General features: G+C 42.4%; 1 protein-coding gene across 2 annotated transcripts in view; it reads left to right on the forward strand.

Annotated features, from left to right (window-relative positions):
* The window catches only part of CNST (consortin, connexin sorting protein), a 225364-nt gene extending 219323 nt beyond the window's left edge, over window positions 1–6041 (forward strand). For both annotated transcript variants that reach the window (XM_073628017.1, XM_073628018.1), the window contains exon 11: window positions 846–6041. In XM_073628017.1, coding sequence (XP_073484118.1) covers window positions 846–1051 — 206 coding nt within the window. In that variant the 3' untranslated portion in view covers window positions 1052–6041. The remainder of the gene's footprint in view (window positions 1–845) is intronic.
* Window positions 6042–10787: the final 4746 nt, after the last annotated feature.

The following is a 10787-nucleotide window of genomic DNA, read 5'->3' on the forward strand; positions in this document are numbered from 1 at the left end:
TAGCGTTTTCTCTGTTGTTTAGCCATTGAGCCCCACCTCTATATGGGGTGAGTGGATGAGTGCCTGGCGGTAATACCGTTTTAATTTGATTGGCTTGGCTTCCAAATCTTTTTATATTCATAGATTAATCTTAAGCCTCGTACACACGATGCGATTGCTGGCAGGGGACTGTCTGTTGACAGACTGTTCTAAAATCTGACCGTTAGTGTGCTCCTTTTGACAATTGTTGTCCAATTTTCAGCCAATAAATGTTGGATGGCAGGCTAGTAAATTTTCAGTGGACAACGGTCTGTTGTCTGATTTTCGTATGGTCAGTACACAAATCCGTCGCACAAAAGTCGAAAGTACAAACACGCATGCTCGGAATCCATGCTCACCAACACAAAATTAGCAGAAGGGGCCCAAAGGGTGGCGCTCAAGAGCTGAAAATCCTCGTAGTACGTCACTACGTTCGTGTTTGTTGCACGACAATTGTGTACTGTTGGTATGCAAGACAAGATCCTGGCACGCGCCCTTTTGACAAAAATCAGACGCTCGGTTGGCCAACAATCGCATCATGTGTACGAGGCTTTAGAATGTGGCAGTAGATTTAGAGTTAGTTTTAGGCTGAACTTCTACTTTAAACATTACTTTTGGGTTGACTGGCCTTTTATATAGTTGGGCTTATAGTATTGCCCATGAAGGATTGAAGTGACAACACAAACTAATTATTTCTTAAAATGGGGTGTCTGATATGAAAAAGTATTGTCATTTTGTGTATAGTGCATATACATTTTATTTTAATGCAGAAATGCTAAATAAATGCATTGTACACCTCTAACTGTATATGTATTTTTGTATTTCAGAAGAGATAAGCGGAGGCTCCTGCATTTTGCTTATTGCACTCTGCATTGTAACAGTGTTCCTCAGCATTGGTGGCACCGCTTTATACTGCACATTTGGAGATATGGATTCCTCTGTTTGTAAAGATTTTGCAGCAAACGTGGACTTCTACTATACTCAGGCAGTACAGGGAATAGAAGAAATAAGGCATTGGCTGTTTATCACATAGTTGACCGAACCTGGTCTGGAAAGCATTTGTGGCTACAGACTACCACTATAGCTTGCAAAAAAACATGAACTTGGATTACAATCCAACCTGCCTAATGAACATTTCAATTGTATTTTAAATATTATAAAAGAAGAGTCTATGGCTGATTATTTTAAATGAATATAAAAATACACTAAGCAATTCATAGTGGTGGGAAATCGGTACCAGACATACCACTAAAAATACCACCAGTCCACCTACTGTTTCTATAACCTGCGGCATTACATTTTTTGGTCAACTTTGTTTTTATTGGGTAATTCCATGAAAAGCCTTCTATGGCTAAGTTCTCCCACGTGGAAGATTTCTGTGTACAATTAATTTTTTGCGGCATTCTGTTTTTAATGCAATAAGACTGTGTGTGTGTTCTGTAAACTTAGACTCTTAACTTATATATTTTTTATGCAGTTTTTATTTGTGTGTTCTGTAATTTTAATTTCTATTCAGCTGTGGTCGGAACACTGAAACAGAATCTGCTTGTCATGTAAACCATGATATTTTATTGTAGAAACTTTGCACCCTCTTCCTTATCATATGTTCTCTGTTTTACTTTCTTGCTGTTACTTTGCAGTTTGACAGAACTGAAAAAATCCCCGTACGGTTTTCTTAGATGTCAGCAGAATTAAATACGTTAAAGGCTTATTCCACCAAGTGCATAACAAGTTGTACATGGATTAGGCCCCTTTCACACTGATTCGGTGCCCCTCTCCTGCATCGCAGTGTACCCACAATTTTTGTGCGAGCTAGCTACACTTTACCATAGATTTCTATTGTGTCCTGCGGTTTTGGTGCGCTTTCAGAAAGTGCACCAAAACTCCTGCATGTAGGAATTGCACCAAAGCCGCAGAACATAATAGAAGTCTGTGGCGAAGAGCAGCTAACCACACGAAAACCGCAGGTACGCTGCGCTGCACCCACATTGTGGGAGTAGTGTACTGGATCAGTGTGAAAGGGGCCTTAATAGGAGTAAAGTAACCAGTGAAATAAATACTTGCAATAACTGGCCTCTTGTTCTGCTGCTTACTGTTTCCCATGGGGCTGACTTCTACTTTAACTGTAATCTCTGGGTTGCAAGGCAGTCTGCAAATTTCCTTGAAATCTTTGCCATGCTATTCAGCGAGGAAGGAAAATAATTTATTTTATATAGTGATGACTTCCCATATAGTTCTTTACAGAGAATACTGGATGCTTCACCTCAATGTGTGTCTTTGAAGATGTTTACAGTCTAAAATCCCTCCCACAGTTGGAGATAAAAACATCTAGGTATTGGTCAGGACCACTTTTGCCATATAAAGCGCTTTAATTCTTAGTAACATTGATTCAGAAAGGTGCTCAAACTGCCTATGATGCAAACCTCCAGCTCCATTGCATTCTAGAACAGAATTTGTCAGAACAGACAATTCTTTTTAATCGCCTTCGGTAGTTTTATTTTCCTGTTCTTAGTTAAAGGGTAACTCCACTTTCGTGGGAGGAAAAAAATGGCAAATAAAGAAAAAATAATATAGCGTATACAATTGTGGCACAAGTTATATTGTAATTGAATGTTATTAAAAATTACCTTACCTTTTCAATCTGCAGTCGTGGTAGTTTTCTGAAAATGCAATGCAATATGGCTACCTGGAGGCGTTCTGTACACAGAATGTGTACAAACCGCCCCCCAGATATGTCATTTCCTGCTTGTATGTTTGGTCCACCGATTTTCCCAGAAGTCTGCACTAAGACGCATTTCAGGTGTCCCCTGCAACAAAAATGTCATTTTTGGTTATATACTCCCAATAGGAAATCACGTCTAAAGGGATGCAGACCGTGCAGCTTTCCTCATTAGTGCCCTGCAGCTGATTGATAATTATAAAACCACTCCCATTAGATTCACTTTCCCACATGGGCACAGACAAACACACATTGATTTCTTCAGAATAACAAAAGGTAGGAATCTGCAACAAAGTTTGTTAAAATCCTTGTAAATAGATCGCCCAGTGGGGAATGGGTTTTTTTTTTTTCAACAAAAGTGGAGTTGCTCTTTAACAGTAGTGATACCCAGTATGGTCCTCTAATCTTGGCATCTCCTCTTTGGATGGAGTAAAGGAGGGTTAAAACTACTGTCATGAAGACTCGACAGGAAGTGAGTGGATAGCTTTCCCCATATATTCTCCTCTGTTCCTGTTATGGTGGCAACTCAAAATGTTGGATTTGCCCTCACTTTTATATCCAGTGACACTGGTGATCAATTTGGTTAGAAAGAGCAAATCTCCTAGGACATAGGCAACAATGATACCGAAGCCAAAGCTTTTTTGACCATACTTTTCTTGTAGGTCACAGAAGTGCACTCTCTTTTGCTCTCCTGTGAACCAGAATGAGCTGACAACGAGCGAAAGCCTGCTGTCAGCTGACATCGCAGAGCTGCTCCAGGCTCTGGAAGGATCCTGACCACATTGTCAGGATGCTTACAGCTGCCTGATTGACAGCTGGCTCCGCTTCTCAACTTGTGGCTAGGAGCAAAAGCCAACTGCGCCCACCCCCTTTCCAGCCTGGCACTCCAGTGAGCGCTGGAAGGGCAAAGCAATGAACGATGAATGACAGTCACCACTCTCCACTCCAGTCGGTCATTTGATCGCTCAGTTTTAGAGCCAACATGGGACAGCTGCTGCAGTATTGAGGCAAGTGTGTACTGTACGTGTTTTTTGTTTTTGTTTTTTTTAACCGCATACATGTCCCATACACATCCTTTTAAGGTACTGCTTGGCATGTAAAGGTAATTAGTTGAACATTCATACCTGGCCACAGGTTCACTTTAAACTCTAGAGAAAAATATGTGAATATCCCAAGAGTACAGCCTTGATATGATACAACCACCATGTCTGGCTTCAACAATCATCCCACTGTCAAAGTATACATTCTGCATTCAAATGTTTGCTGGAACAACAGCTGAACTGTCTTCCCGTGTTTGCATAACTTATTTATTGCATTGCAGCCACATAATTGACTGTTTGGCTATTTGCGTTCAGTAACAGATGTTCCTAATAAAGTGGTGACTGAGTGTAAATAGATGCAAAGGTTAAGAGTGACCTTACTTTGTCACCTAAGGCAAGTGTTATGCCTCCCCCCCCCCCCTTCCATTCATCCTCACCCTTTTGCATGCCCCTTCTTCCCATACAGCCTTAGGGTCACTATACATGTTACATTTTGACTGTACACTGTTTGCACATCAACTTTAGATTTACCAAAATGATGCAATATAAGGACCTACCCAGTCTATTGAATCAATCTATATTCATTCAGGCCGGCTCTGTAGAGTTGATGGCAGATCTAAAGGAGATTGTACAATCAGATTATTGTGTGTGTGTGTGTGGTGAGCTTTACCCTCCTTCATGAGGATTCCCTCTACCACTCATCCTCCTACAGCCCCTTTTCTCCCACGCATCACCCTCCTACATGCCCCCTTTCTCCCACGCATCGCCCTCCTACATGCCCACTTTCTCCCACGCATACCTCTCCTACATGCCCCCTTTCTCCCACGCATCGCCCTCCTACATACCCACTTTCTCCCACGCATCACCCTCCTACATGTCCACACATCACCCTCCTAAATGCCCCCTTTCCCCCACGCATCACCCTCCTACATGCCCCCTTTCCCCCACGCATCACCCTCCTACATACCCCCTTTCCCTCACGCATCACCCTCCTACATACCCCCTTTCCCCCACGCATCACCCTCCTACATACCCCCTTTCCCCCACGCATCACCCTCCTACATGCCCCCTTTCCCCCATGCATCACCCTCCTACATACCCACTTAATCCCACGCATCACTCTCCTACATGCCCCCTTTCTCTCGAGCATCGCCCTCCTACATGCCCCTTTCTCCCGAGCATCGCCCTCCTACATGCCCCCTTTCTCCCACGCATTGCCCTCCTACATACCCACTTTCTCCCACGCATCACCCTCCTACATGCCCACTTAATCCCACGCATCACTCTCCTACATGCCCCCTTTCTCCCACGCATCACTCTCCTACATGCCCCCTTTCTCCCACGCATTGCCCTCCTACATACCCACTTTCTCCCACGCATCGCCCTCCTACATGTCCACGCATCACCCTCCTACATGCCCCCATTTCTCCCACGCATCAACAGTCTACATGCCTCCTTTCTCCCATGCATCACCCTCATATATACCCCAATCCTCACCTTCCTCGTAATTACTCCCCCTTCCATTTAGCCTCTTGCAGTACTGCCTATATAAGAGGGAGCAATTCGCAGGTGTTTATTTCAATTGCTAATACATGGAACAAGATGAGGCATAAATGAAGCAAGAAAACTGTGCATTGTGGGAACTAGAAAGCCTTAAACTATTGTTTTCCTGAGCAATCATTGCTGGCAATAATTCCTCTGGACTTGGTTGTACTGGCAGGCCCAGTACATTTTCATTGATAAATATATTTATTTTGTCATTTTAATGGATATGTGCATCTCTTTTGATGTGTTGAAGCATGAGAAAATGTTCTGTTTGATTTTAAAAATGTATGTTTTTTTTTTTTATTGAGGGTGTGTACATTTTGCTGTAAAATTTCGTTTTCAACTCTCCCATTTGAATGGTTTCACGAAAATGTTGAATTCTATTTGTGTTTAAGACAAAAAGTACATCACTTTGAATGTAACAGAATGGGAAAACATTTATTCAAAGTGACATGATAGCACTGTAAAATGAAAGCATTTATGGGCAAAGATTTAGAAGAGAAATTATTTTAAAATGGTTATACTATATAAGGAGAACGTTATATATCCCCTTTTCAAAAATCTATACCATAAGGTTTATACACAAAATTATATTAGGTTGTCCTCACACAAATTTTGGTGTTCACTGGTCTTACCTTGTTCTGTTTTTCTGATTGTTGTCTCCATGATCTGTGCATAAATTAATTTGCCCTCTCTGTAATTAAAGAAAGGATATTTTATGTGGTTGTTCTGCTGTCTTTTATTGCTTATCTTGTACCAATGATATTAAGTTGTATAATGTTTTGCCATTGCAAGCTAGAAATCCCCGTTCTGATACCTGCCTACATAGTTGGCCAGGAGTGCAGAGTGATGCACAGTATCAGGTAATGTTGTAAAGCTTTTTCAGAACCTACAGCTACCTACTGTACATGTCATTTCTAGCCTCCTTTGGCGAAATCCTAGCTTTTCAGTGCAACCATCAACAAGGGTTCTATAGGACCACCATTATTTCACTGATGAGATTTCTGTCTGGTGTCCACATTACAAGTGGACCAATGAAAGGTTTCATTGTAACACTGAAAAACATAAATGTAGAGCCTAAATTACAGTCCTGTTTCTAGAATGACTTAAAGCTGATTTCCAGGAATTCTGCTTGTAAAAAGTGAAGGCACACTATGAGTGATATGTCCATGGAGGTGCGTGACCTCTTCTGGGCTTATCTCTGTTATTTGCATCTGATAGTTTTATTGCACTCCCCGATGATGGCTATTGCTGTATTTCCAGGAAGCATCCTCAACATTAGAGTTGGTGCAGCTGCTATGCCTGACCCTCCCTTCCACCTGCCCTACCGCAGAAGCCTTTGTATTAGAGCTGCACAAAATGACAATCCCAATTTTTTTGCTTAGAATAAAAATATCACGATTCTCGCGGCATAAAATCTTTTGCATTATACAAAAAATGCTGCGTAAATACAGTGTGACATAAAATATTGCAAAACCATTTTATTCTCTAGGGTCTCTAAAATATATATATATATATATACACACACACACAGTGGCTTGCAAAAGTATTCGGCCCCCTTGAACTTTTCAACCTTTTGCCACATTTCAGGCTTCAAACATAAAGATATAAAATTTTTATTTTTTGTGAAGAATCACCAACAAGTGGGACACAATTGTGAAGTGGAACGAAATCTTTTGGATTTTTGAAACTTTTTTAACTAATAAAAAAATGAAAAGTGGGGCGTGCAAAATTATTTGGCCCCCTTGCGTTAATACTTTGTAGAGCCACCTTTTGCTGCGATTACAGCTGCAAGTCGCTTGGGGTATGTCTCTATCAGTTTTGCACATCGAGAGACTGAAATTCTTGCCCATTCTTCCTTGCAAAACAGCTCGAGCTCAGTGAGGTTGGATGGAGAGCGTTTGTGAACAGCAGTTTTCAGCTCTTTCCACAGATTCTCGATTGGATTCAGGTGTGGACTTTGACTTGGCCATTCTAACACCTGGATACGTTTATTTGTGAACCATTCCTTTGTAGATTTTGCTGTATGTTTGGGATCATTGTCTTGTTGGAAGATAAATCTCCGTCCCAGTTTCAGGTCTTTTGCAGACTCCAACAGGTTTTCATCCAGAATGGTCCTGTATTTGGCTGCATCCATCTTCCCCTCAATTTTAACCATCTTCCCTGTCCCTGCTGAAGAAAAGCAGGCCCAAACCATGATGCTGCCACCACCATGTTTGACAGTGGGGATGGTGTGTTGAGTGTGATGAGCTGTGTTGCTTTTACGCCAAACATATCGTTTTGCATCGTGGCCAAAAAGTTTGATTTTGGTTTCATCGGACCAGAGCACCTTCTTCCACATGTTTGGTGTGTTTCCCAGGTGGCTTGTGGCAAACTTTAGACGAGACTTTTTATGAATATCTTTGAGAAATAGCTTTCTTCTTGCCACTCTTCCATAAAGGCCAGATTTGTGCAGTGTACGACTGATTGTTGTCCTATGGACAGACTCTCCCACCTCAGCTGTAGTTCTCCGCAGTTCATCCAGAGTGATCATGGGCCTCTTGGCTGCATCTCTGATCAGTCTTCTCCTTGTCTGAGCTGAAAGTTTAGAGGGACAGCCAGGTCTTGGTAGATTTGCAGTGGTCTGATACTCCTTCCATTTCAAAATGATCGCTTGCACAGTGCTCCTTGGGATGTTTAAAGCTTGGGAAATCTTTTTGTATCCAATTTCGGCTTTAAACTTCTCCACAACAGTATTACAGACCTGCCTGGTGTGTTCCTTGGTCTTCATGATGCTCTCTGCGCTTTCAACAGAACCCTGAGACTATCACAGAGCAGGTGCATTTATACAGAGACTTGATTACACACAGGTGGAATCTATTTATCACCATCAGTCATTTAGGACAACATTGGATCATTCAGAGATCCTCGCTGAACTTCTGGAGTGAGTTTGCTGCACTGAAAGTAAAGGGGCCGAATAATTTTGCACGCACCACTTTTCAGTTTTTTAATTGCTAAAAAAGTTTAAAATATCCAATAGATTTTGTTCCACTTCACAATTGTGTCCCACTTGTTGGTGATTCTTCACAAAAAATTAAAATTTTATATCTTTATGTTTGAAGCCTGAAATGTGGCAAAAGGTTGAAAAGTTCAAGGGGGCCGAATAATTTCGCAAGCCACTGTATATATTATAATGTTTGGGGATTCTAAGTATTTTTCTAGCAAAAAAAAAGATTTTAACTTGAAACCAACAAATGTCAGAAAAAGGTTTAGTGTTTAAGTGGTTAAACTTCCCTCATTTACACACCAAAGTGTATTCCTTTGATCTAAGACCCCTTTCACACTGAGGCGCTACAGCGCTAAAAATAGCGTCTTCATAGCGCCTGTAAAGAGCCTCTCCTGTCTCTCCAGTGTGAAAGCCTGAGGGCTTTCACACTGGAGTGGTACGCTTGCAGGACGGTAAAAAACTCCTGCAAGCAGCATCTTTGGAGCGGTGAAGGAGCAGTGTATACACCGCTCCTGCCCATTGAACTGAATGGGCACCGCTGCCGAACCGCCGGCAAAACGCCACTGCAGTGGCGCTTTGTGGGTCTTTTTAGCCCTTTTTCGGCCACTAGCGGGGGGTTAAAACCGCCCCGCTAGTGGACGAAAACCCCGCAAAAACGACGGTAAAGTGCCGCTAAAAATAGTGGCGCTTTACCGCTAACGTCCCAGTGTGAAAGGTGCCTAAAGGACAAATCATTAAAATGTTTATACTTAAGTTCCACTGCTAAAGAATGTTGTGATTCTTGGCAGACAGGGTAGAGAGAATTCTCTGCATAGAAAGAATAAGGAAATACTTTGTCAAGATCGCAACGGGGGAAAAAAAAATCACGATAGCTATTAACGTTTACTCGTGCAGCTCTACTTTGTATTTTGTGAACTCATTCACAAAATACAAAGGCTCCTCTAAATGGGCAGCAGAGAGGAAGAGTGGGCATAGCTGCTCTGTGTGCCTCTCTCCTCTCAGCTCCAAGCCTCCTGGTATGCTCCAGCAGAGAGCTATAAACCTTTCAGATATACAGTGGGGACGGAAAGTATTCATACCCCCTTAAATTTTTCACTCTTTGTTATATTGGAGCCATTTGCTAAAATCATTTAAGTTCATTTTTTTCCTCATTAATGTACACACAGCACCCCCCCCCCCCCCCCATATTGACAGAAAAACACAGAATTGTTGACATTTTTGCAGATTTATTAAAAAAGAAAAACTGAAATATCACATGGTCCTAAGTATTCAGACCGTTTGCTCAGTACTTAGTAGAGGCACCCTTTTGATCTAATACAGCCAGAAGTCTTTTTGGGAAACATGCAACAAGTTTTTCACACCTGGATTTGGGGATCCTCTGGTATTCCTCCTTGCAGATCCAGTTCTGTCAGGTTGGATGGTAAACGTTGGTGGACAGCCATTTTTAGGTCTCTCCAGAGATGCTCAAAGTCAGGGCTCTGGCTGGGCCATTCAAGAACAGTCACGGAGTTGTGAAGCCACTCCTTCGTTATTTTAGCTGTGTGCTTAGGGTCATTGTCTTGTTGGAAGGTAAACCTTCGGCCCAGTCTGAGGTCCTGAGCACTCTGGAGAAGGTTTTCATCCAGGATATCTCTGTACTTGGCCGCATTCATCTTTCCCTCGATTGCAACCAGTCCTCCTGTCCCTGCAGCTGAAAAACACCCCCACAGCATGATGCTGCCACCACCATGCTTCACTGTTGGGACTGTATTGGACAGGTGATGAGCAGTGCCTGGTTTTCTCCACACATACCGCTTAGAATTAAGGCCAAAAAGTTCTATCTTGGTCTCATCAGACCAAAGAATCTTATTTCTCACCATCTTGGAATCCTTCAGGTGTTTTTTTTTTTAGCAAACTCCATGCGGGCTTTCATGTGTCTTGCACTGAAGAGAGGCTTCCATCAGGCCACTCTGCCATAAAGCCCCGACTGGTGGAGGGCTGCAGTGATGGTTGACTTTCTACAACTTTCTCCCATCTCCCAACTGCATCTCTGGAGCTCAGCCACAGTGATCTTTGGGTTCTTCTTTACCTCTCTCACCAAGGCTCTTCTCCCCGATAACTCAGTTTGGCCGGACGGCCAGCACTAGGAAGGCTTCTGGTCGTCCCAAACGTCTTCCATTTAAGGATTATGGAGGCCACTGTGCTCTTAGGAACCATAAGTGCAGCAGAAATTTTTTCGTACCCTTGGCCAGATCTGTGCCTTGCCACAATTCTGTCTCTGAGCTCTTCAGGCAGTTCCTTTTGACCTCATGATTCTCATTTGCTCTGACATGCACTGTGAGCTGTAAGGTCTTGTATAGACAGGTGTGTGGCTTTCCTAATCAAGTCCAATCAGTATAATCAAACACAGCTATCTCAAGGATGATCAGAAGAAATGGACTGCACCTGAGTTAAATATATGAGCAAAGGGTCTGAATACTTAGGACCATGTGATATTTCA

This window comes from Aquarana catesbeiana, linkage group LG04 (genome assembly GCF_042186555.1).
Source record: "Aquarana catesbeiana isolate 2022-GZ linkage group LG04, ASM4218655v1, whole genome shotgun sequence".
Classification (NCBI taxonomy): domain Eukaryota; kingdom Metazoa; phylum Chordata; class Amphibia; order Anura; family Ranidae; genus Aquarana; species Aquarana catesbeiana.